General features: G+C 38.5%; 1 protein-coding gene across 2 annotated transcripts; it reads left to right on the forward strand.

The window, feature by feature from the left end:
• The first annotated feature begins 36 nt into the window (after positions 1 to 36).
• Positions 37 to 24,683, forward strand: POP1 (POP1 homolog, ribonuclease P/MRP subunit). 2 transcript variants are annotated; one of them, XM_027657090.1, is made up of 15 exons: positions 37 to 172; positions 2,583 to 2,765; positions 3,609 to 3,784; positions 6,151 to 6,399; positions 6,963 to 7,050; positions 7,354 to 7,529; positions 8,149 to 8,399; positions 8,518 to 8,611; positions 9,386 to 9,497; positions 10,461 to 10,580; positions 17,006 to 17,115; positions 18,458 to 18,649; positions 19,502 to 19,656; positions 20,474 to 20,815; positions 21,583 to 24,683. In XM_027657090.1, the coding sequence occupies exons 1-15, from the start codon at positions 52 to 54 to the stop codon at positions 22,241 to 22,243; spliced, it is 3,030 nt and encodes a 1,009-aa protein (XP_027512891.1). In that variant the 5' UTR covers positions 37 to 51; the 3' UTR covers positions 22,244 to 24,683. The 2 variants fall into 2 exon arrangements, with proteins under 2 accessions (XP_027512891.1, XP_027512893.1); XM_027657092.1 differs by lacking the exon at positions 37 to 172 and adding an exon at positions 2,914 to 3,096 and having other exon boundaries at positions 2,670 to 2,765.
• Positions 24,684 to 27,060: the final 2,377 nt, after the last annotated feature.

A 27,060-nucleotide genomic window follows, 5' to 3' on the forward strand; every position in this document is an offset into this window, starting at 1 on the left:
CAGAGGCTCGGCAGCCCCCGCCACCCAGAGGCTCGGCAGCCCCCGCCGGAGATGTCTGGGGCGCGGGAGAAGAAGCGGGCCAAGAAGATGAGGAACCAGCCGGCCAGCGTGACGCTTCCGGCAGAGCCGGGGCCCTTCGCCGGCGGCGGGAGCAGAGCCTGCCCGCCCCCAGGTACGGCCGGCCGGGTGTCCCCGTCCCCTCAGTCCCTGTGTGCCCGCCATGGGAGTACCCAAGGCTTCGTCCCCTGCTATAGGCTCCTTTAGTCCTGGTGCTGCCGTAAATCCCGTTAGTACAGGATTCTCGTTAATATGGGAGAATCGTGGAGTCTCCATCTCCAGAGTAATTCCAAATCCACCTGGGCGCGTTCCTGTGTATCCTGCTCTGGGTGATCCTGCCTTGACGGAGGTGGGAGGTTGGATCGGGTGATCTCCAGAGGTCCTTTCCGACCCTGACAATTCTGGGAATATGCGCTTCTCTGTATCATCCATTCGATTACACAACAAATCCCTGTGGTTCCTAGTCTTGAAATGAATTTGGATATTATATTTCATCCAGCGGCCCCCCTCTTTTTCTGTCAGACCTCGGAGCTGCAGGAGGGGCTGGTTTAGCCTTCTGGCGCTGTGATGAATGCACTGATTTTCCCTCAGATCAGCATGCCCGACCAGTTTGCCTCTTGGGACTTGTGGCTCCTATATCTGTGCAAGGGTATTGGCAGGAGGCAGCAGGACCTGTCCCTAAAATGGCAGTGTCGCTGGGTCATTGCTGGAGCATTCTGTACACAGGTACTTTGCAGCTGAAGACTGAAGGATCCTGCCAGCTTGTATACCACATGATTTTTTCATCTGTCTTTTGACCTGCATCTTGTATGCTTCAGTTGGACCTCACACACCCTCCCATTTAGATATATTGTTACCTAAAAACACATGAAAGGGCTTGTTACTGTGAGGTTTTCAAAAGATGACAAATTGCATCTTTGTGGTTGAACAAAAACATGCTAAAGTGTCACAGTGTATTTAGGTGACTGAAGAGTTCCTAAGCAGACAGAATGACATAGCAAATTATGCTCAGTCATGTCTGAAGATTTTGGAATATCATTACAGCAGTACTGCCAGATTAAACACATTTTTCTAACTTTATTTGTAGCAGGGAACTTCTAAGATTACATGGTTATGCTTTTCTGTTCTATTAAATAGAGTGGATTTTCATCCATGTGACATTCTTCTATAGTGTTAATATCTCAGTTTTACAGGACTATTTTGTAGAAACAGGAAAGAAAAATTCTAGATAGGAGTTATAAAACTATGGATATCCATAGAAGCTGAAATAATTTAAATTTTATTTAGGTGTTAAGTCATTCACTGCTTTTTGAAACACTCTTCCATCTTCTGATTAAAATTTTTAGTTCCTCCATTGAAAAGGTGTGCTTGTGATATGAGTTAATTTTGGGCTGTAAGGCTACACAGATTTGCTGACTGAGGCAGCTTCCATTCCTCTTTCCCAACTATTTCCTTCTCACCTTCACCTCAGTGCCTGGACAGTGCTGCTCTCAGCCACATGGAAAACCCAGGTCAAGGACTTGTTCTACATAAAAGCTGATTTCTGTTTTCCACACTAAATTACTTTTTTAGCTGTTCTACTGCGGTTCTGCATGATGTGTGGTTGCAGCAGGCTGTAACAGCATTGCTACTGAACATAAAACTTCAACATCTTGCTTATTTGAAATGGAAAAAGAAGGTTCTTTGCCATTTTTAGTTCACATAAATTGATGCTGCTGGAGGTGAATCTGCTCCTGGCTGTTCTTTGTGCCAATGGTAGCATTTTTGGGATGAAAGGACAGGCTTGTCTCACCCCATTTCTCTGCACATACAGATTGATTTTTCACTAGAGAAGTCCCTGAATTGTATGGCCCCATGTTCTCTCAAGCACTCATCTTGATGAAGTGGGTGGGGTGGTGGGAATGGCTGTCTGGACCCTTTTTAGTTGGGTTTTCAGCTTGAACAGCCTGAGAACCATATCTCAAGCTATACTAGAAATCCTAACCAAGACTTAACTGAATATAAAGCAATCTAAAGTAATATATAATGTTAGTTAGGGTGAATATACACTAATCATTGAGTATGGACTTCATGGCCCTCTTCAACTTTAAGTACTGCTAAGTGCTCTTGTTATATAGTGCCCGACAAGAATACATTTGCTTATAGGAAAAAAAAGGGGGAAGAAGAAAAAAAACTGCTGGTTTGATACTAAATCCTAACTAGACAATAATAAAAATCACTACTGATGTTGCATGGACTGATTTCAGTCAGGCTCTTGGAGGCAAAGTCTAGATTGGGTACCATTTTCAGAATGTGCAAAAGTTACTTAATCTACTGTAGGCTTGCTGCAGGACAGTGTAAAATTCTTATTTATTCCTATAAGAAAGAACTTAATTCTTCTGATTTCTTATGGCTTTTTCAGTTACATATATTAAGTATAATAGGAGGAATCTGCAATGCAGTTTCATGAGGAAAGACTGCAGAGTTATTAGTTACTCAGACTGCTTTGCATTTCTCTAACCTCTTTTCATCTCTAAACCTTCCAGGAGATGTTCGTTCTGAGCAGCAGCATCAGCAGCAGAAATTTTCAAATCAGTCAGCTGGGCCTTCTTACAGAAAAGACCAGTATTTTTCAAAAGGGCAAAGTAGAGGAGAGAGAGCCAGAGGAAGAGGAGGATGGCAAGGAGGATGCCAGAGTGTTTCTGAGGAAATGCCGAAATACATAACGGGTTTGTATATATGAAAAGGTCATAATTTTATGTCCAGGACAATTTTGCTGGTGATTAAGTTTGCTGTCTGTCTTTGTTTTTGTGCAAGAGCAAAAATTAGAACTGATGCTATGTTCTTCTGTTTTTCCTGATTTTCTCCAAAACACAGAAGTAGTTGTGAACTGGAATGAATGACCAGCTGTTGTTCAATGGGTCCTTTCGGACTTCTGAGTTGAAAAGTTGCACCTGCTTGTAGTGAGGGATATGCATTTTGGTTTCTGTTTGCCAGCAAAATGAGTACCGACAGTCATCTGCTTTTAATGTAGCCAGTGAAACTGATTTTACCCATGATGTAAGTTAAAGACAGCTTTTTATCTAACAGAACGTTTATTTAGGAGAGCAGATCAGCTTTGCAAAATGCGGCAGTGCTCTGATAGTGGATAGACCTCCATAAGCATAAAACAAGACCAAGTTCTGGATTTTTATTTGATCATTTTAAAACAGTCTGTAATGTGATTACTGCTTCCTTTTTTTTTCCATGCTGAAATTCTTTCCATCTCTCTGAATATCATCTGAAAAGATTGCTATTTTAATTTAACAAAAAACTGTTTAATGCAAATAGGACTTGTTGGCTATACCACAGCTTTCAGATTCATTCACATATAAATATTTGCTTGAACATATCTGTAAGCTTCAGGATATCTAAAGAATTGAAATTTCCTCAGTAATAGTGTGCAGTACTTACTTTTATGTCAAGAAAGTATTGAACTGATATACTAGGAGTAATTCCATAATTTATGTACAGTATCCTTCTCTTTGTTTTTTGATGTTTGTCATGCTCTGATGCAGTCCTTTTCATTCCAGTGTCTACCTTTGCTCAAGCTCGTGCTGCTGAAATCAATGCCATGTTGAAAGCGGTTTCGCAGAAGTCTTCAAACTCTCTGGTTTTCCAGACTCTCCCCAGACACATGCGAAGGCGAGCAATGAGTCACAATATTAAACGCCTGCCCAGGCGGCTCCAAGAGATGGCCAGGAAAGAGGTATAAGTGCATTTTACAGCATTTGATATACTGGGCACAGCTAATGCACAGTGTTCAGCTGTACATTTATTAATATTAAGACCTGAAATTATCTGCAAAACTTCCCTGGGTACCCTAAAGTTTGAGTGACATTTGGATGCAAAATGCAGGAACTCCTCAGTTTTAGGTGTTTGCTCAAGTAGGTCTCATTAACCACTTGGCTTTGTGATTGCTGGACATCTTGAAAAGTTGTTAGAGCAGTGTTAAAAGGGTCCACTGCGGGAGTGTTTGTTCAGGCCGTGCACTGGTCTCAGGTGGTCCAAGAGTCCACAGTAAGACTTATCTGCCTTGCACCACCACAGTTGTAGAGTGTGACCCTGCTGGCTCAAACCAGCATGGCTGATGGACAGTTCACGTGTTATAGCTCTAATGTGGGAGGTACACTGGGGTTATTGGCAGGCTGCATGCAGCTTAAGACTTACTTATTGACTATTCCTAGTAGCTTATGAAACTGATTTTGTGTCAGTATGTCAGCATTTAGTCAGAATATGCCTATGCACTTGCTCCTTACCCCCTGTGGCTTTCATGTGTGTTTAAAAAAAAATTAAAAAATTGTTTTGGCAGGATTTTATTGGAAATTATCTTTCTGATGTTTGGCACTGATCACTTTATCATCTCTAGAGACTCATTAAAGTGATTGAGTTTGCTTGGTAAATTTTCTATGTATTAAGGTTGACGAATAAATGTATTTATTGCATTCTTTTTTTTCCATTGCATTGTCTTTCTTAAGTTCTTTGAGACCTTACTGCCTCCATCCTCAGTTCCTGAAGATAATTGTTAGTAGTTCATAAATTGCTTTGGGTACTTCCTTGCTGCACACCAACTACATGTTTCTTAGGATCCAGTAACTACATGTTATTGGATCTTCATAACCCATAACTCTTATTTTACTATCTTGGTTAGCATTCTTTTTGCTTTGTCAGTCATGACAAGAGATGCAGTTTGGCCTGTTTTCTGAGAACTGAAGGAAGAAGGTGTGGGCTATTTTGCATAGTTAATTATTTGCTCTATCCTTGTTAAATCTAGATTTCTTTAGTGTCTATGTTCTTTTGTGTCCTGCTTTTTTAAGTCCTTCCATGTGACAGCTTATCTGACTTCTGCATACATGCTCACACTCTCACATCCATGTATGACTCTTGGATATTTGACATTATTTAACTGACCCTGGTACAGTTGTATTTCTTCTGTGTTTTCTGTCTTCAGGTCTTTTGGTGTAGTTTGTGTGTTTGCACAGTCTCTTTTGTTTCATGCTTTCCTACAGCTTGTCGTATCTCCATTATTTGCTTTTGTAAAGCTTCTGTCTATTACTTTGCAGTGTTTGAGGTCTCCATCTTCAAAGTTACCTGTTTCACTTCTGCTACATTTTCTTCATTTGTCTAAGATCCTTTATCATGACCATTTTCATCTAAACATTTACCCAGACCATCTCTTATCTCTTCAGAAAGCTTAAATATGTATATTTTTCACCTACAATACCACATGCCTTTTTCTCTAATCACCTTTCTAAACCAGTCCCCTACCATTGATCCAGTGGCTTGTATTGCCTCCTCTGAGGTGGGATGGTGGGTCTGATGGGAAGATATTTTCTTTTTTTTTCAATTTTCGTGGGTTACTTTGGTGTTTTCTGTGTTCTTGGCACCAATCTTCTAGGATTCTCTTTCCTTTGCTGTTCTTATAACCAGTGGTCTGTTGTCAACTGTTTCTTGGTCAACTTGCAAAGGATATCCTAAGAATCTTTTTTATCTTATAGTCCCCATTTCTTTCTACCACTTCTCTTCACAAAAAGACAAATCAAATGTTGATTGAATCAAGCCTTCCTCTGCAGACATGCATTCACCCATAATAATTCAGACCTTGACTGGGTCTGGTTATCAAAAGTTTGGTCAAGATATCACCACAGTCCTCTTTTGCCTGCTTTTATGTATTGTAGAACCCTTAGGGTCCTACCTGACAATCTGAGAGTCTGTACTGCTTCTGTAGGAGCTCAAATCAACAGGTGTTTTTGATGTCACATGGATTTGTTCATGTGAATATACTGATGTGTGGCAAAAACTCAGACAGGAAGTAGCAGATCTTACTGTTCACTGTTAAGTTTCTGAACGTGTGGGGATTTTGTTTTATGTGTGGGTTTCACCCAAACCTTGTCGCACTTCTATGGATGTCGCTCGTGTAGAATGTTTCAAAGTGTTAGTTACCCTCAAGAATTATCCAGCGTCAGAATAAAGTATAACTTAATGTTAGCGCTTCCTGTATCATTATATTTCAGCCTTTTTCTTTTCAGAAGTTTGTTCTCGATTTAATTCCATATCCTCTCGTTTAAAAAACAGGCAGAGAAAGCTGTACATCAGAAAAAAGAACAGTCAAAGACTAAATGCCGCAAAGCCAGAAGGCGCCACATAAATTTGGTAGCAGAATTTAATCGTAGGCAAAGAAAGAATATTTGGCTGGAAACGCATATTTGGCATGCGAAGAGATTTCACATGGTAAAGAAATGGGGATACTGTTTAGGAAACAGCCCTACAGAGAAGAGCTACAGGGCTTGTTACCGAGCCATGACAAAACACTGCCTTCTTCAGGTACCGTGTTTTACATCTGTTTTCTTTGTTATTTTGCCAAGGCGAAGTAATCAACTCTTCAGTTATAATGAATATTTCTGTCTCTTTGAAGTATTGTTGTGTCAGCTGTTAAAAACCCTGCTAAGTATGAAATAAAAGATTTTATAATTGTAATTAAAGGTGGCAAGTATCAGAGAGAACAAGATGAATCTTTAAAAGACTCTTATGGTAACTATGACTGAAATACTACATTTTCAGTCTTCTCAAGAGCCAAGAGATTAAGTATGAAACCTTGTATCATCTTCCTAAGCAGGATGCTATTGAAAAGAGACACTTTTTTCCATGTCCTTTTTGGTCTATTGGTTTGAGAGGAGGTTGGCCCTCAAATGAGAAATACCTGTCAGCCTTCCTATAACTAACAATTTTGAGTTAGAAAAGAAAAGTAATTTTTCCTTCCTCTTTGACAAATTTTAGAGAATGAAAAATTAATACTTCAGTGTAAATTGTGAAACCTTGTCTGGTCCTTTCTTAGCAGGCTCACTTTCAAGAGTTATTCTTACTTTACCACTATCCTGTTGTTTCAGGACTTATCGTATTATTGTTGCCTGGAATTGACTGGTAAAGAGAATGAACTTCTGAAGCAACTTGGTCGAATATGTAGCATTGACACAGGTAAAATTTATGGAGTTCAAAAGAAAGATTCTGAATAGACTAAAGGATGATCCATCATTTTCCTTTTTTAATAATGTACCAGTCTCAGTAACAAAGTTGATACTGAGTTATGATTTTGGGTGGAAAACATGATTAAAATGCGTCATACTAGGACTGGACATTCTTATTCTCTTATTAAATTGCTTATTAATAAGCTAATTTTGGTACAACATTAGCAACCCACTAGCCAGACTGGATTTCAATTTTATTTTGTTTACTAAATAAGAGATTATTTTGTTTTTCAGTAAGTGTGGTCTCTTTTAGGATTAACATTTCAAGAGGCTTGTTGTCTGTCTGGAAGATTCGAGGGTTCCCTGAATCTCTACCAAGCAGATCGCTATCCTGAGGCGATGCTTGGTCCTGTTACATTTATTTGGAGACCCAGGGATGGGTCTGAACACAGACAGTTGTGGATATGGGTTCATCCAGCTCTAAAGCAGGTGGGGTTTTTTTATATAGTTGAACTCTTGTCTTTTTATAGATTGTACAGTATTAATGCTGAAGATGTCATCTGCAAAGTATGGAAGAGTTGGATATAATACATGACTTCAGGAATTAAAAGTTGGAAAACTGTTTCTGCTGTAACAATATTCATGTTCTGCAGCTTGTTTTTATAAAGGTGGTACAGAAGGTGGATGCTGCTGAGGCATTTACTGTTTGAGCTTGTTAAAAGTTTTGTAGTGTCACTTGCTTCAGGATACATGTGCAGTATGATGTTGCTTGATTCACATCCTTTCCATTGGCACCCCCAACAGGCTAAGTTTAATATCATCACAGGTAATCATAATCTGATACTTAGCTAGCAGCTTTAAAAAAAAATTAAAAAGTAAAATGTGCGCAAACAATTTTTCTTATGTTAATTTACATGACAACAAATTCTCAGTAACATTCAATATTACTTTCAGCTTTTGTTAGCGAGCCCTTAAATTCAGCAGAATTAAGTTTATTCCTTTAAATCCAAATAGGAAAATTAAATAATATAGTGTAATTTTTTTGAAGTGTACTTAAGTTTTGCAGGGCACTGCATATCATCCTAATACAAACTTTGTTTTTCTTAAGGACATACTGAGGGAGTTAAAAGCAATTTTTCAGTGTTCAGAGCCTGAAGAAATCTGTATTACTGAGCCTGTTACCACATCAATTCAAGAGGAAAAACAAATGGAGGTTGTTATGAGCCCTGGCAAGAAAAGAAAGAAGGAGGATAAAGAAGGAGAAAAAGTTGTGCCAGTTAAAAAAATAATTGGTGATGGCACTAGGGATCCATTTCAGTCCTACTCTTGGATCTCACAGACTACTGGTATTGCAATCAGGTTTGTTCATAGTAGAGTCAGAAACTGTGGCCTGTAACTACATAACATAGCTGATTTAATAGTGTACTGGGGAAAAAAAATGTATGTTGTACATTCACTTGAAATTTTTCTCTTTCAGTGACAGAAGCATGGAAATTCTCAGATACCGGTTGATTGGCCCGTTATCACATTCAGTCCTTACAGAGACCCTGAAAGCTGCCTCTGTCCAAACAGTAAGGAAATTGGCAGTTTGGATGTTAGTGTAATTTCGGTAATGTTCCTAGCATGTGCAAACTTGTTTTGCTTAGAAATAACCATAAATTATCTAACCTTACTTATTATAAAGGCTAATCTGTGTATTACTCTTGTTATCTTCTCTATATTTGGTCTCTTGATCAATGCTGATCTCAGGAAGAACTCATATCTGGATTTTAAGTGGCAGTAGGAAGAAAATAAAAATAATGGTGCTGTTGAGCAGGCTGTGTAGTTTCTGCTGTAGTGATGTATTCTGCTGAGAGGTCCAGAATAGTTTGTGTTCTGTTTGACAAACCCTAAACCGTTTTCTCAAGCAGTGAGCTAGAGCACTAGAACTAAAGGGCAAACTTTTGTGTTTTCAATCAAATATTCAGTTCCTCCAGGATGTGGGGGTTTTCTGTGCCTCTTGGCACATGGTATCACTGTGGTTTTAATGGTGGGGTTTTTTTTTTTGTCTCTTGCAGCAAACATGATGGGGGCCATGAAATTTCTGGCTTTCTGTAAGAAATAATGACAGAATTAGGAAGTATTGTGCATTGCTATTTTTATTTTTGGAACATGGGCTAAATTGAATGGCTTATTAGGGGTTACTGTAAAGTATAGGACTACATTGAATCATGAAAAATTTTTTTGGTTTAAAACATGAAGGGAGAAAAAGTGACTATAGTGGTTGAGGCAAAGTGAGAGTGAATTCACACTGACAGAAAGTAATAAATAACCATTTGAGTTTAATTAGATGTGTTGTTTTCCAGGAGATGGCAGACTCAGAGACGCAACTGAATAACTGGTGGGTAGAAAACTGCAAGGACTCTGAAAAAGTATCTCTTCATCAATGTCAAAGTGCTATCTTTGAGCTACTGGAAGGTATTTGGGCATGTGGGTGCTATGGGAGGAAGGGGAAACTCTTAAAATCTAGTGGTCAGAATTGGCATGTTAATGAATTGACTTCAATGTGGACATGCTTATTTTTTGCATGATCCAGAGAGTGATGCCTTTGAGAATGTGCTTAGGTAATTACCATGGCATGGCAAAGAATTGAGAAATGTTACATCAGAGTTTTTAAAGGAATTTAAATCATTTGTGTAGTCCAAACTCTTAATAGATAAACTGAATCTTGTTTGTTATCTTTGTAAACTTAGATTTGAGATTGCTGATGGGATACACAGTCTGATGGATGCTCTTATTCTCTCCCCTCATACACTCAAATTAAAACAATAAGTTGTACAATACTTCCCCAGATAAAATGGTAGTCTTCTACCCAAAGTGAAAGTATTATACCTTGTTCGTTATAAATGTTTGCTTCTAATTAACAGTTGTATATTTGGCTGAATTTTAAAGTGTCATAAAGTTAACAACATCTCCTCACTTTCTAGCACTGAAGCAGGTAAGGAACTGGCTTTGGTAGATCTCACACTATACTCAAGCTGTCTATTCAATGTGAGGCAGTTAAGCAGAGATGAGGTAAATCTTTTACAAAACATTTCTAAATTTCCTTTCTCTGAAAGACAAGTATAAAACAAAGGTTGTTGGTTCTTTGATATGTGCCAAATGCAAAGGATGAATGGAGTCTGTGAGCATGACCTCACTTCTATGCTTAAAATTAAATGCAAACCAAGTCTTGCCTTGCTGTTGTTGACTTCCTTGGTCTTGGACATTTAACAAGCATTGGTGAGTTTTCAAAGCATTAAATAGAGTACTCTGGATTGCTTTGCTGGCTTAGGTGGTGTCACATCCCTGCAGGCAAAAAATGCATAAAATACTAGTCCAGAAAAAGATCACAACTTAATTGGTGCTTTCATGGCATTGTTCATCTGTGTGTTTTTAAAGGGATGAGTTCACCATCAGAAATGCCACCAGGTACAATACTTGGCCTAACTGTTGGAGATCCTCGAATCAATTTGCCAAAAAAGAAGACAAAAGCCATGCCTGACTTTGAAAAATACCAAGGTAAAATGCCTGGCTTATATCATGCTTCTTGTGGAACTGACAAAGGGAGGAGTTTCAGTTTCTCTCTACACTTCTTTTCATTTACTGTCATCGTCTATGGATTGTCTCTTGCTGTTTTCCTTAAGCTTTTGATTTTCAGAATGTTTCCTTCCCCTTTCCACAGCCCCTGGCCAAACAGAAACAGCTTGAAAGTTGTATAGGTTTTAGAACAGCAGTTGTGAGGGAGGGACATGCACCAAAGCTGGTCTTGTGCTCAGTGGAAGCCTCTGTCTGACCATACAGATGATCCAGGTTCGAATCCTGGCAAGGCCAACCAGGTGCTAAAAGCTGCTTAGTAAGTTTTTGTTTGCTGTTTAGTCTTCCTGATGCTGTCTGTCTCTCCAAGAAGATATCTGCTATTTCTGATTTATAGTCCTACAGTGATGAAAGTTCCAATTTCATTGGGAAAAAATAATAACATTGCAGGATTAGTATTTCAGATGGCCAGGATGTGGTTATGCTAAAAAACGAAAGATGCAAGGATGACTTCTGAAGTTTTCATTTCAGTGCTGACTTATACAGGATTTCAGTGCAAAATTCAAATTCAGCTGGATGTGAACGTTCTTGAAAAATGTGCTAGAGGTTTGTGCACAGTGCTGTGTAGGCATTCCCAATTAGGTTGAGTGGACACATTGCCTGACCTAATATGCAAAACATCCTTGCCAACTAGCAAGCAGTAGCACATAGGATAAGTTGAAAGTTCCAGAGACTTAAAAATACTTAATTTCTTTGGTGATGCGTCTAGTGAAAGACACTAGAGTAATGTAGTCTTACCTTTCACTTAAGTCAGGTTGAATACCTACTTCAGTTACTATCTTTTAGCTCTCTGCACAGTTCTGTTATTTTCATTTTCTTACATCCTCCAGTTCTACATCCTAGAACAGCCTTTCTGTTAATTATTTCTGCTCAGCTAAGTTTCTCATCATTAGTGTTCCTGTTGGAAATGCTGCAGCATACATGACCTCTATTTTGGTTCCTTCCTGTTGAGAAGTAAGGTGAGCAATGTAGCACTTGTTTAAGGATACTGGTTTGAGCTGATAGAGGAGTTAGCAACTGCAAAAAGTAATTTGGCTCCCTTCATTCTACTTGCCATGTCTGAAGATGTGTTCAAGAAGGCAAGATCAAGAGAAGGCGTCTAGGTATTGGAAATGTCTAAAAGTAGTTTCTCTCTCACTGCCAGATCTGTTTGTCCCTCAGGAAGGATGGACATTGTAAAGAGGTAATGATGTAAGACAGGGAGTCAAGAGGACCTTTGTGTTTTTCCTGTGGCTAGCTGGAAATGTCCGTCTTCAAGATCTTTCTCCCTGGGGTTATCCTTTACTTACAAAAAATCTTCCAAACCACAAGTACTCAGAAAACTTGGTGTTGCTTTCTGGTTTCTTTCTGAGTCTTTTTTTTTTATTTTTTTTGTTTCATCATGAAGTCAAAGCTGCTTCTGTCCTCTCTGACTTTTATTCAGGAGGGGGAGAAGGTCCTTGTTCAGCTAGCAAGGGAAGGTAAGCTGCCTAATACCTTCCAATTTAGATTCTGCTAAATGACTTATTGTTACACATGACTAAAAAAGTTGAGGAGGCAGAAAAATGAAAGAAGACAGACAATACAGCTGTCTTCCAGTAGCAAATCAAAAGGATGTCATGGTAAGAGAGTAGAAGAGAAGAGGACAGCCCTCCTACATTCTTGTAATTAGGGAGAGAATAGGAGGAACTGATGGTTTAGCAGGGAAGGTGGCAGCTGTTTTCTACATTTCCCACCTAAGTTTGACTTCCTCATGCTGCGTGGGAAGAATCATTCACAAGCTCCTGCATACATATTACACGTGCAGTGGGGGAATCCTTTGGCACGGTCGTTCACATCTCAACACTGGGGTCTAACTGCCACTTTCCTGTTTCCCTCAGAGTATTCTTACATGTTAGTTGGAAAGAGAGGCTATTGTTACTCTCTAAAGACTTTTGTTCTTAACCTAATTTTGTAGTTGACTTTGTGTCAGCTACTACCTGTGATTTATTTCTGCCTTAATGAGTGAGCCTCCTTGTTAAAGTAGTTAAAAGCAGAGAAATTACGTTTTTTTAAAATCCTTCTAGAAAATTAATCTATGTTAAATATTTAACTCAGATACTTAGAAAATTTTCTAATCAGGAGAAAGCATTCCAGTGCATTTGGTTCTTTTTGTCTTTGAAAGAAAAAGTAAAATTGCCTATGTATTAATAAAAGGAAACCTAGACGTAACTGCAGAATCCATTTTATGTCTAATCTGTTCTCTGTGCAATCATTACACTTTCTTGCCACAATTCACTGTTTCAGGACCCATTATAAGGTCATTCTGAATTCAGACTAGTTTATAATCTCTTCAGAGCACGGGGTCTCATTTCCTATTTCACTGCCTTTATACATCAGTTAGAATCGTAGAATCGTTTAGGCTGGAAAAGACCTCTAAGATCAAGTCCAGCCATTAACCCAGCATTGCTAAGTCTATCACTTTGATTTATTCTTTTATCCTGTAAGCCTCCTTGGTTGCCTGGCAGGTTTGCAGAAGTTAAAATCAGTTAAATATATGAAGAAGAACCTATTGCAAGCCACTCAGTGCAAAAGAATCACCTCTAACTGAAGAAGTTTGTAAGCCACAAAAGGCAAGGAACTGGCAGAGTGAAGAAATGCAACATGATGTACTGATTCTAGTGTTGTACTCTTCCCTAGGACCCTATTATTGGCCACACTTGGAATCAGATGAGTGAAATATACAGCAAGAATTTCATCAAAAGCAATGTATTCCTAAAGATTATTCTAGTTTGACTTAGCATTTTCACTAGTATTTTTCCAATCAGTTCTATCCCCTCATTCTACTGGTTCTTTTGCCAGGAGTAACCTGGGAATGGAGACTGTCCTCCTCTTCACTTTTTTTTGAAGGGCAATTTGTTCAACCAGAAAAGGAAGGAATTTAATCATGAGTCATAGCATACATCACTACAGCAGTAGCATTATCAACATTTCCACAGTAACACCCACCCAAAAAAAGTCAGAAAGAAAAAAAAAAATCTTTTTATAAGCCTTAGAACTACATAAACTTTCTGAGCCTTGGTTGTGTTGTAGCCTTACTCAGATGTGGTAGTATTTTCAGCTGATCTCAATTTAAAAAATATTAATAGTTGTTCATTTGCCTTAATGACATCATGTTGGTTAAGCAATAAAAAGGAATCATTTCTGTATTCCACACTTTTCCCCTGTTTTTCTTCCCAGACACTCAAATGCTATTAGGATTGGTATTAGTAGAATTGAAATGCCACTGCTTATGGTAGCAGATTCTGTATGTACTTTAGCCTTTCTTTTTCTTCAGTGTCATATAAAAGCTAACTGATTTTCTTAGACAATCTTTACTAATTTGCATTTGTTTGTCAAATGAGTGAATAGTTTAGGTAAGTTACAGCCATTATCTTTGCTTGTGGATTGTCATACATGCACTCTGTGAAACTGATGCACATCTGTCCATATTGCTTTTTTTTCCAAAATGCTGTTCTAAGGTATACCTGAGTAGTTTTTCCCTGTGAGTGACATGCTAACAAATCAAATGTAATTTCAGTCTTTCCCAGTTACTCGCACTCTTGAATGCATATGCATATGTGAAAGCTGTGTGTTATGGACACGTGCTGATGGGATTTAATCAAAAAACTGTCCTCATTTCTTCAGACTGGAGGATAAATCATTTTTCACTGCCTTCTCAGCAGCTTTATGCCTTCTGGAAGTCAAGGCTCCCCATGAGCAATCAGTTCTCACATGACTGCACATTAGTGCTGTTCTTTTCTCCAGTTTAAAGTACACTTCTGACATTTTGATATGTATTTACTGTCTTCTATGGGAGAAAGCAAATTCCATGGCCTTAAAAACCAGTCAGTGTGGAGTATGGTGAAGCTTTTAAATGATACGTATAGATGCGTGAATGAGATGCATAGAAGGAAAATACACCCTGAAAGGTATATGAGCTGAAGTTCCTTCTGCAGACACAGAACCTGGGTCCTTGCCTGTAAACACGTCTCTTGCAGAATTTCAGGTATCTGTCCTCAGTTGTCCTGATACACACACCCCTATGTACATAGGACTCTGAAACTGCTTATTTTTGTTTTGTTTTTTTTTTTTTGCAAAAGGGAGGAAAGAGAATTTTCAACTCTTAGACCTGTCTTCTAAGACTGTTCAGATAATCAGCTATGCAAATCAGATCAACAGCTTGAAACGGAACAAAACCTCCCTCTATCTGTTTGTGTTGTCTAAGCACCAACCATTGACACCAGCAGAAGTAGCCTGTCACTGAGCTTTCTGTGCTTAGTAATGCAACTTCTTGTTTCCTATACTAGCCCTAACATCTTTCACTATCATCAGCAACTTATTCATCAGTAGGGTTATTTCCCCAGCAATCTTAAAATGTGGACTGAAGAAAACGGGAGAGAGGTAAGAAATAAGAACTGGTGTGAGAGTTTGAGATTATGATTTGAATTACAGTATGCTTAGTAGAAAGAATAAATTCTCCAAGGTAGTGGGGATCAAAGAGAAAGAATGTACCAAGTTAGAGAAGGGTATTTTAAGGCAATGAGGAAGATATTGGATGCATGGTGGTGATGGAAAGAGACTGACTTAAAAGGGCTTTCTGTAGTGGGAAAAAGCATTCTTGCCATTATAGTATACAGGAATTGTAAAGAACTCCAAGAATATGACAAGGATAGACTGCCTGAACTGTAGTAATAAAAAGAAATGTTAAAAAAAGCACAAAAAGTTACTGTGAATAATTTACAGTGAAGGAACTAGAACATGTTTAAATGATTTAACGTAAAGTGATTCTGGTGTTTGCAAATGCTTTCTGTACAGAAGATAGAAAAGGTTCATACCTTATGTTTGCTTGTAATTATGTGCCCTAGGTCACATAATAAGAGTCGGAAAGGAATTCCCTACCACCACTACCTATAGTTTTGTTGCTGTCTTTTCTCCTTTCTTTGGGACATTGATATTTGCTGTATCTTCAGATAAAATGTGCTTTGTCTCTAGGAGTTATGAGCTCTCTTAGGTTCTTAATCAGGTTCCTGTCCTTAATTTTTGATTTGAGAAGGAATTCTTCTGGCTTAATTGGCAAGAATTTCTTTTTAGTTGTATTGTTCTTAATTTGGAGGAATGTCACCCTAATCTGATAACTTCTTTAGCATTTCTTCTCACATAAATCTAACTCATTAGCAAGAATGCATAGCAACTATCAACTTGATAACACTATGAAACTGTCACGAATGGTGCCATAGGTAATATTTTTTGCAAAGGATTTTGCAAATTTTAGTAGTGGGGACATCTTAAAGAGTATGGATTTTAAATAAACAGTTATTGCAGTTATGTTTGACAGTACTCATCGTACTGTTATTACCACTGAATAGTCCCTATCTTCTGTGCTTCAAGTCTTTGTCAACATTACCTGGAAAAATTAGTGGAACCATTTTTAAAAGACTTAAGTAATTTTAAAAAACAAAACAAACCCTGACATGTTCTGTTCCTTTAATGTGTAAGACCTTGTAGATGACAAAATGAGGAGCAGTCACTCTTAAGTTTTAATCGCAGAACTATTAATAGGTTCATTGAATTATTTATGGATAAGAATTATTTTACTTAAAATATGGATCAGCATACATTACATACTGTACACTGAAGGCTTTTAATCCACAGATCACTAAAGGTAGGTATACACTTTCTTTGCTTTGCTTAGATCACGAAACAGAAGAAGAGATAGTGTATTTAATACTTCAACCTAAGTTTTAAAGCTAGAAGTGTTATTTATCATCAGTAACGTACACAACTGTTGATTCATGCAGACATAAGGAAGAATAGTCCCTTCCTTGAAGTGCAGAGTCTGAAAAGATCCAGAATGGAAAGCTAGTGCTAAATATGTAGTTGCATGCTAGTCATTTCCATACAAATATTTCCTGTATGTACATTTCTTAAAGGTAATACTCACTTTTCTTACAAGTTTACTTAGGCAGACTTATTTCAGGACTTGTAATGTTACTCTTCCTGATTTTCTGCAAACCTGTTGAATTTCACACTCTGCCTGAAAGGTCAAATTCCAGAACATTAAAGTTGGCATGTAAAGATCTAATTTAGATTGCCAAAGGTGTTGTCATTTGTAATAAGAAATGCTGGTAAAAAAATGCCAGGTTAGTTCTTCTAACAGTTTGTTTTGTATTTGGTATTTGGAAAAACATAATAGGAACCTACTCCAGAAGCAGTGATGCCTGTTAAGCTTTTAATAGTCTTTCCTTGGTTGTCTGCCCATTGTACTTATGGTAATGGAGTGATTTTGGACATTTGATATTTAAACCACAAAAATTGTTTGAATTTTGTTTAAAGGTTCTCTTCTTTTCTAGATAAAGTTAGGCAGCTGTACCTAGAGGGTGTACCCGTAGACTGTGCTCACAGCTTTATCTGGGACCAGGACATCTGTAAGAACGTCACTGAAAATAAAATCTCAGAGCAGGTAACTAAGTAGGTGGATTGCCACAGAGAAAATGGCTAATGGTCCATAGAGTCCATAGAAAGAGGCTCTTGAGACTTGTATAAATCCAAGGTCGATCAGTAGTTTCCTAATGTCATAGTATCCAGTTGCTGACTTGAAGTGATTTTTTGTAGCCTTTGTATAATGTTCTTGCACAACCATTGTTCGCGACTCAATTAAAAGAAAGCTTTATTGCATTGTCTACAGGACTAAATACTTGTAGGTTTATTTATCAGAAGAGTTTGGAATTAGATTTTCCTACATCACCTTGACTCAAGTGCAGCAGATAAGAGGGATAAGTGGCAGAGAGAGGCTCTGACCTTTCACTCTTAGCCAGGATTATTCTCCTGATAAAAGAACCATGGAAGTTGGAAGGAAATAAATCCTCTAGTTCTGAACTGCAGCACACTATGCTGTGGGCATTCTGGGCAATAACTCGTGATTTGTAGAGAACTTTAAAGTTGCTGCTGCAGGTTTGAAATCTATCTTGACATTTTCATTCACAATGGAGGAGCAGCCCATAGAGTTCGTGGGTGAATTGCACTTTATGTGGTGGTTTAGTCACAACAGTGATAAACTTTCAGCACCATTGTAATCAGAAAGAGTAAACACTTGCATGGCAGAAAGATCTTTATAAATATTCTCTTTATGAAAATTAGTTTTGTGCTCTTTCAAACTGGCTGACATAGTGTTAAGAAAGGAGAGTACTTGGAAAATATTGTGCCAGCACATGGCAGTTGTCAGCACAATCTTTTTGTAGATGACAGTGTTTTTCATGCTATCATGAAATTTAATGTTTACGTTATAAAACAGAGGGAGTCTGATGGTCTGTTTTTTTATAAATGTATTCCTAATGTGGTACAATGGAATATAACAACTGGTGATTGACAAAGCCTTGGTGCCAGCATATTTTATGTGAAACTGTTTCATGACCAAATGTTCTTCCCATCTCCTTGGATGTAGTTCAGATTTGCTCTATGTATTGACAAACTGTCTGAAAGCACCTGTTCAGTCTAGTCTTGTGCACAAATCTATAATACGACATTGCAATGTTTGTTTTTCCTCCTTCATTTGTGTTGTACATTTTTTTGCCCTGAGTTTCGGTACCTGCTCTCCATCAAGGACTACAGAAGTAAGAAGGATGATAAGAGGGTGCTTGATACTCTTTTAAAATAATTTTTCATACCCTGATAAAATTCTGTTAAATATTACTAGAATATTTTTCCTAACTGTAAGCTCAGTTCTTCTTTGTATCTTGGAAGGGTATCTGGAAGAGGGAAGAAGAATGGTTACTAACTTCTGGGAAATGTCTCCTCCTTCTCAGGATTTAAACCATATGAGAGCTCAGTTACTGGTACCTGGATCACACCTTGATTTGGGTCCTTGTGAATCTAAGATTCCCATACTGTTGGTGCAGCAGCCAGGGAAAATGGCTGGAGAAGATCGACCAGGATGGGGGAGTGGCTGGGATATCTATCTCCCAAAGGGCTGGGGCATGGCTTTCTGGATTCCTTTTGTAAGTGACTGATGCCAAATTGCAAGTAAATATGACAAATAATTTGGTTTAAATTAATCGATTTTAGAGAGTGTACTTCACATTGTATAACTAATTCACAATTACAGGATCAAAATCCCACTTTAAAAGAGCGCTTATGAACCGATTTGATGACTGAAGCTTGGCCTTGAAACTTTAAACAATAGCTTCTGTCCACATAGCATCTAAAAGCAGCAAGTCAGTGGGGAGTCAGGAGAGGAAGCTGAAGCTATAGCTCTCTGGTTTTGTGTTTCTGCAGGGATATGCTTCTAAAGAGAAATCGTTTGGTGCCTGCTGCTAATCTATTTCCAGCTTGGCTATCTCCACCTCTGTCAACAAACCGGTTGCCTCTGATTTGGGAGAGAGCTTGAAACACGAAATTTTAGTTAAGCTTGAATACTCCTCTGATGCTATTTGGAGCATCCTGCTTTGAATGTTTAGGTGGCAGTTTTAATATCTTTCTGCAGTTAAATTTATGCTTTTGAATGTGCAGGGGCATTAATTGCAGCGATACCTGTTGTGTGGTATAGATTGGGCAGTGACTGTTGAAGTATTACAACATTCCTGGCAATGTACAGGATTAGAATCTATGAAATTCTTTTCAGTTTCATTGATAGTTTTTCAGAATTAAATTTAAAGAGCATTGCTAACATTTTTGTTGAAATAGGCACGTAGAACTGTAGAAACCATACTTAAGTTTATTTTTTGAAAGCTAAAGTGTTAGACTTACAATTTTCTAAGGCAGTACCTTCTGAAGCATTAATGTTTTTGTTTCAGTTAGGAAGCTGGAATCAGTACAAACATTGCTTTTTGGGTGTTTGGTTTTTATAACAGATATATCAAGGTGTACGTGTCGGTGGCTTGCAAGAAGCATTAAAGCATTCTGAATATCAAAGAACACCTCACACTCCAAATGATTTCCCAGACTGCCAGGCAGGAAGGCAGTTTGCCAAAGAACTGGAAACCAGTCTTCTTGAACAATTCAAACGGTAATATTAACTTAAAAATTGATTACAAGAATGACAAAAAGGAATACTGCTTAAAATATTCCCTTAATTATCTGTTATTGTGTTCATTTGAACTTGAACTTAATATTGACATCTTTCACTAATGCTTTAAATCTTATATTATAAAAAAGTATCCTAAATATATTTAGCTCTGCTAAACAGGGCATACGAATTAAAACATTCTATTCCCAGAGACATGCTCAGTTATAGGACTGCAAAAGGCTGCAAAACAAAGCTATTCCAAGTTCCCTAGGCAGAAAATGAGTGAGGAGGTAAGAGAATGCAGAGGCAGAATACCAAAGTACGTACCAAGTGTTAAAGAATAAAGTGAATTAAGAAGTACATCTCAGTGTGTGCTTTTAAACTATCAGGTATTCTGAAGTTTTCCTTCATTTTCACTGCAACAAACACAAAACTGTTAACCATGAGTGCAGAATAGCTGGAAGCGTCCTCTGCACCAACTGTTGTTGGTTCCCCTTCAAGCCAGGAGGGGAATGTAGGAGAAGTTCAGAGGAAAAGGTGGTGGTGTCGATCACAGCACATAGACACTTCCTGCTGGCTGAAAGGATATGGTCGTCAAACATACAGCGGTGTTTTCTAGATTGTAGCTTTAAAATTCTTGTTCAATGAGATAACAAAGGGAATGCACAATTAACTTTCTGCTCTAAATACTTGATTTTGAAAACAGAAAACATTATTAGACTAGCAGGAAAAAGTAGACAGCCTTTTGAAGTGCTAAGTACTGAGTAAAGGCCCAGGAAACAAATATTCTTATCTACTTACTTGGTTTATCATTTAGACGTCCACCTGCAAAAAGGGCAAATTATGTCAAGCTGGGCACTCTGTCTCCTTTCATCTGTCCTTGGGGGCAGCTGACAAAGAACTGGGAAGGAAGAATGAAAGCTTCAGGAGGATTTGTACATCCTTCTTCCCCGCACCCTGAGTGCTGCACAACTGAAGGACATGATTATTGTGACCCCAAAGCAGAAGTGGTCAGAGAAACTTCCCATGAGATTGGTGAGGTAGAGGAGACCATGGAAATAACAAGTTCTGAAGGTGCCCTAAAGACAGAGGATGTTACAAGCACCCATGACCTTGGTGAGAGAGATGAAACTAAGACAAGTGACTTTATTGTTCTCAGGTATGTCAAAATGATACACACATGTTATTTCTTTATTGGGAATTATTGAATTGAGGAAAAGAAGAACCCTGCCTTGAATATTAAGATAAGGGAATTATTTGATCCAAATACAGTGAGATTAAATAGCTTTGCGTGGATCAGAATTTCCTGTTGAGTGGAAGTCCTTTGCTTTTCCCCAGCAAACTTAGTGACTAGATGAAGTAAATTCCTGAAATTATTTTAAATATAACACTCTGGAGTTTACTGTGTTTACTTAGAGTTGGCGTATTCTGGCTGCTTCCAGGTGGATGGAGCTTTTAGAGGTTCATGTTTTTGATTTTAAAACTGTTGCTGTGAAAATCGTCTTGCATTCTCTTCTGTAATACATCATCACAGGTGGTTCTTGCTCTCCAAAGAAAATAGAGAATCCCCTGCATTCCAGTGCAACGCATGAGGGCAGCAACAGTGTTTGGAAAGTGCCTGAATGCAAGACTTAGTGTAGTTACCAGAGAAGAAAACTTTGGAAGTTCTGGACTGCATTAATGTCACTGAAGGTTTTAGAGTATTTGTGGTTTAACAAGTTTTGAGGGTTTTAACAAGTAGTGTCACCTTCCTTCTGAAGAAGACACATGAATTCCATTCCCCCATGTTCTTTTTGTGCTAAGAGTGATCTGAAAACCCCAGGGCTTTTATTAATCATGCTCTTGCAAATATGTGGGGTACTGGATTTCTGTTGTACTGCTTGTTAATAGCTACCCATGATATTTATTTTTGAAAATTTTTAATAGGAGTGAGAAACTACTAATGCAGTTATCAGCCTGGTGCTATCCCACTGCTGGAAAAGATCGGCGAATCCGTCTTATTTCTCGACTGGGACAGAAAGAAATGACTGAAGATGTTTTTTTGCCAATCCTGATGAGCTATCCAAGGGCTCTTGTCTGGGTCAACTTGTCACTCTTGAGAAAGGGGAACCCTGAATTACATGCCATGATTTGCATCCCAACAGAAGACGACTTGCTGCATCTAAGCAAAGACAAACTCTTCTGTGGTCCTCAAGAACCCAAACATCGTGACATATTCAAGGACAAGGTACGGAGACAAAAAGAGGAGAAGAAGAAGAAGAAAAAGGGTGGCACAAAGGCTTTAGAAGGTGACCCTCTGAGCATTCCAGATAAAGACACAACTGAAGACCATGAAGACCTCATTCTTGGTCTTTGGTCAGATGCTCTCCCAGATGTTACTTCCCACTGCTCCAGGACTGTCGTGGGATATGTCACTCGAGGGGATTTTTCATTGGCTGCAGGGTGTGGAGAAGCTCTGGGTTTTGTTAGCTTGACAGGGTTAATTTATATGTTATACAACCAGCCAGCAGATAAGAAAGGGCTTGTTTTGTTAAGGACTCCAGCATCTTTACAGTACAGATTTGCAAGACTTAATATTGAGGTTTAAGTATAATTGCAACGCAGTAGAATGCCAAAAATACCAAAGAATGCCTGTTTTGTACTCTGTGGCCTTTCTGACTTGTCTCAAATTTGAGGTTATTCTGAGCCCCAACATCTCTAAGATTATAAAATAATTAAAAGGCTTTTTAGCATTATTCAAGAAAATAACTAATGCATAAACAGACCTAGTATTACTTTTGATGTCTGCATTGCTAAGGATTTCTAACAGGTCATTATCACGATCTTCTTTATCTCTAAAGAAGCATATTCTTCATTTTTCTCCTCAAAGCAGTGGATGTTGTAACAATATACAGAAACTCATCATTTTCATTTTAGAAACCTTTGGTCAGATGGACTGTAGCTTCACAGTGCACTTTCACATGTAACTGCATGCAATCTGATCCAGTATATATAGCAAGTGGCTTTCCTGATTCCTCATATCTGAATAGATGTGACTGCAGTGCAAAGGAGCCGAGTAGAGAAACTTTGAACAGAAAGTTTAATGCTTAAATGAAATGCAAATAATATGTAGCCCAGCTATATTTAGGAACTGGAGTTTTTAAAATGGAAAGCATATCAGTCTCTCTCTCTGGTTTGAAAGGTAATAAGCTTTGCAGATGCAAATTGCTGGTGGTGGGTCAGCATAGATTTTCTGTTAATAATAGGGGATATTTTTCTTCCTTATAACGTGAGATTATTTTTGTATGGAATATGCTAGGATTGAAAGTTTCTTCATGTTACAGTACGGTTCATTAATGTTGTTCAAACAGTCAAAACTTGTAAAGCATGCTGGGGGATGAAGGGAGGAAGGTGTTTGAATTCACTGGGGCAGTGCGTGTAGGTTGTTGGGTTTTGGTGTTCTGTTGGGTTGTTTTATGATAGCCTTGAGCATTTAGCCATTTTTGAATTAAGCAGCTTGAAAAGGAATTTACAACAATACGCTGTAGTTTAGTAGCAGCATGATACAAATATATGCCAGTTGGTAAAATTACCCTGAAATTATCATGTACAAAAAAAAATGTAATCTATTCTTGAGTTGGGAGTCTATTGACTAAGCTTGATTCTTAGAGAAATTAAACATGGATAAGTAACAACCTTGTCTTTCTAAGTATCAGTCTGCAAATTAATTCTCTCACAGTTCTGTTTGAAAGTCTTAGGTGAATAGATTAATGTTGGCTGGAGTTGTTGGAGGAAGGATTTAGCATGCTTTACCCTCAAAATTATTAAAATTTAGGACCATTTTTTGATTAAATATAGCACATACATGGGGAAGGGGCGAAACCATCTCTGATCACAAGAGAAGTATTGGAAGTGGGGCTGGATTTGGTTTTTTAAGTCTTCAGAATATGGACTGTAGAGTGTGCACCACCTGTGGGAATTAGGGTGGCATGTGGGACAGAGAGATGGAACCTCCAGCACAGCTTGGACCACAGCTCCATGAGAAATCATTCCAAATGGCTCCAGCACCACGCGCCTTTGATGCACCTGATAAACCAATCACCGTCCCGGAAAGGTCCTGAGAAGCATCTGCAGGAAAGCCAGCAGATGGCCCCAAAGGAAAAAGCTTGGTTCTGGCAGGGCTGGGATTCCCATGCTTCTGGCCGTGTGAGTGCTGCAGCCTGTAGGTATGTGTGAGTAAGGAGCCCCTTAAACATTACAACCTGGCTGCTCTGATCAAGTTCTCTCATGGTAATAATCCTGAATTTAATGAACCTTTTGAATTGTAAGCCCCGTTGAAATATTTGTACGATCACATTTCCAGAGCTGTGCTTCATGGGAAGAAAGGAGGGGAGGTGATGTTTGTATGTTTTTTTCCCTTGTTGTCTCCCTCATCTTAGTAGATACATATTTTCTTACCTCACCATAGACCTGGCTTGTATGTGAGAAAGAAAGCCGAGAAGCCCCCCCACCCAAGCTATTATTTTTTTCTTTTCTGCTTGTAGATCTTTTGTTCCCTGAATCTTTCCCAGGTTTTTATTTTTTTAAAAAAACATCTGGAGTCTTTTTTCTTTTCCTCCTATTTGTAATTTCTGCCAGGTTTTCATTTTGACACTTCCTGTTACTTTTCTTTGATTTCCATTCTTTATTTTTGATTTATGATCCTTGTCTCTGGTGAGCCAGTGAACAGAAACTGGAATCCAAGCGCATCCTGTTCTGTATATCTTGTAATATTGTTACACAGTTGTTTTCCTTTAAGTCAATGATTTATGCCTTAAGACTTCACTCCTTGTAAAAAGCAATGCAAACTCGATAAGTTAAAAATGCTCAAAACTCCCAGCCAAAATTTGTCAGAAAAGTACTATGACTTTATGTAGCTGCAAGGAAATTTTTATCTGTGGTTGCAGTTTCCAGATTCTGAGCGTCTCGAGGGTAACTTAGTCATAAAAACCATGTCAACACCGGATAATCAAACTGTGGATAATTAAACCTGTGTTATCTGTGTATCAGCTGTACTGTATGTCTGTGCTCATCATGTTGAATCAGGTGTAGTTTACAACACACATCTGCTCTTACTACAGTTGCTACATGTTGGTTAACTACCCCAGAGCATCTGGACCAGCTCCTATGGGCTGTGATACATGAGCATTTTTGGGAACCTAGGAAGCTCTCGCCTAGTGAAAGCAGTTCTCACAAGCTCTCTGACTCCCATGCTGTCCTCCAGATAACTTTCTCAAAATAGATGCCAGCACAAATGCTTAGCTCTCGTTCTGTGCTTGGCAAGAGCTTTTGGAAGCTAAAATGAAGTACAGAAGGCAATTTTGGCATTCTCTGTAGCACTGGGAAGAGCTTGAATGGTAACACACTGCTCCTGTAGCTCTTTCTATGGCTCCCTCAGAGCAGCTGTATCAGACTCACCTGGGGCAGGGTCTTTTTCTGGTCTGAACCATGACTTGCATGGTACTTGCCTACCATGTTGACAGCACAGTGATTGATGGACCTACGAAGCTGAGGATCTCCAAGATACACATTCTTTACCATTGCAAATCCAGAAAATGAGGTTGCAGAGAAGGTGGTGATTACTCTGTGGGATGAGGTGAGGTGTGACTGGATCCAGATTGTGTGTTTGTTAAAGATGTTCAGGATGCTTTGTTTAGCAACCTGTAAGTAATGGAAGAAGTTAGCTGGCTGAAAGGCAGTTGGGGTTGTTTAAACAAATCTGGGAAAATAATTGACAGGGTGACAGACTGCTCAATGGAGGTAGAAGCCTCAGGGGATCATGGAATACACAGCCAAAGAGTTGTCAAATGCAGCATGACGGTTTTCTTTCAGTGCTCTAAATCTGGAAGAGCCAGATATGTCAAACCTGATCCATTCACTTGTCTATGTGAAGTAGGTGGTAGGAACAGAGCTTTTGGGAGTAAACAACAAAAGGCAGGTTTCTGAAGCACTCTAAGACTGAGAAAAGCAGAACAGCAATAGCATTGTTCTATTTTCCAAGGATATAACATGCAAAACACTTCCACCCAAATCCCATGTTTCTAAATGCTCTTCCCAGAGGTCAGCAACATAAACAGCACCCACAGTTTACCTCTTGCAAATTCGACTCAGCTGTACTAAAGTTCTTTGCGAACACTGGTCTCATCTTGCAAGAGCAAGTAAACTTATAGTGAATAATGAGAAATCAGGAAGGATAGAGGATATAGACTGAAACCATTTTGTGGCGTCTTTGAAAGTCAGAGCCGGCTTAACACTGGACAAAATAAAATTAATGAGTTCAGGGTAGTTTGCAAAGTAAGTAGAGTGACAAAAGACAAAACGCAGCTTTCATTTATTGCATTGGATCTCTTCTTAAAGAAATACAGTTTATTCTATAGTAGGAAAAATGCCTGCACAGAATGATTTTATTATTGTTAAACTTTTTTAGACACTTCAAGATGTGCCTAACATCTACCATCATCAGCTTACTTGACACATTTTAGCTGTCTTTTCAGCATGGTCTTGCAGCAGTGCTGCTGTTCTGACAGCCTTGCACAGTAAGCCCAATTCTTAAGAAATAGAACCAAAAAGACATCCAGGACACAGCAAGAGTAAAGCAGAGAATGAAAAAGCAGTCTAAAGGAAGAGAGTGACTCAAATTTCTTGATCCAAATATGTTAGGATTTGCTGTAATTTCTAGAAAGGATGATGCAATTCAATATTTCATTTAATCTCAAGATCAAATAAATAGCCAGGATGAGAAAGCTCTTTCAGCTCATCCTTTTCTCAGCATCCTGTTTCTTAGCCCAGAAAATGTTTACTGGTTTGTTTTTTGGTTTTTTGTTTGTTTGTTTGTTGGTTTTTTGGTTTTTTTTTCTTTTCTTTTTTTGAGGAGGGGCTGCTTTTTAAAGAATAAAATGGTTGTGATGAATGGGAGAGCTCAAGCATCTGGAAACCTATGTGCCCGTCAGGGCTCACTCTCGCACATCACTTCTCTTAATTTCTCGTTTGTTTTTTTTGTGGGTTTTTTTCACATTGGGCAATACTAAAGGCTTTTTGGTTTGTGGTTTTTTTTCTTTCTTTTTGTCCTTTAACAAAAGGATGAAATGAAAGCAAACTTGGACAGACAAAACCTCAGTTATTTAGAGCTTTATCACTTACAGTGCCACTTCAGGAATAAGCCCCCTCCTCTTCCCCACTTGAGACATTCTAGTTGTTTTAACTGTGGCTCTAATGATGAATCCTGTGTCTACAGTTGTAATTGTTTATAAATACCACATGTATACTTCTGAAAAATGTTACCTGGGTTGTACCAGGTGTCGTCCAAGGCAGCTTTGCCCATGGGCAAAGCCAGTTGCTCAGAATGAGTTGGGTTGGGTGAGAAAGAGGGATCACACACATCAAAGT

Source organism: Corapipo altera, unplaced genomic scaffold (genome assembly GCF_003945725.1).
Source record: "Corapipo altera isolate COAL_440 unplaced genomic scaffold, ASM394572v1 52b, whole genome shotgun sequence".
In the NCBI taxonomy this organism is placed as follows: domain Eukaryota; kingdom Metazoa; phylum Chordata; class Aves; order Passeriformes; family Pipridae; genus Corapipo; species Corapipo altera.

Coding starts and splice junctions, on each gene's coding strand:
- POP1 (XM_027657090.1), top strand. CDS start 52: ATGTCTGGGGCGCGGGAGAAGAAGCGGGCCAAGAAGATGAGGAACCAG. Junction 7,530..8,148: donor TTCATCCAGCTCTAAAGCAG/GTGGGGTTTTTT, acceptor GTTTTTCTTAAG/GACATACTGAGGGAGTTAAA. Junction 9,498..10,460: donor TATCTTTGAGCTACTGGAAG/GTATTTGGGCAT, acceptor GTGTTTTTAAAG/GGATGAGTTCACCATCAGAA.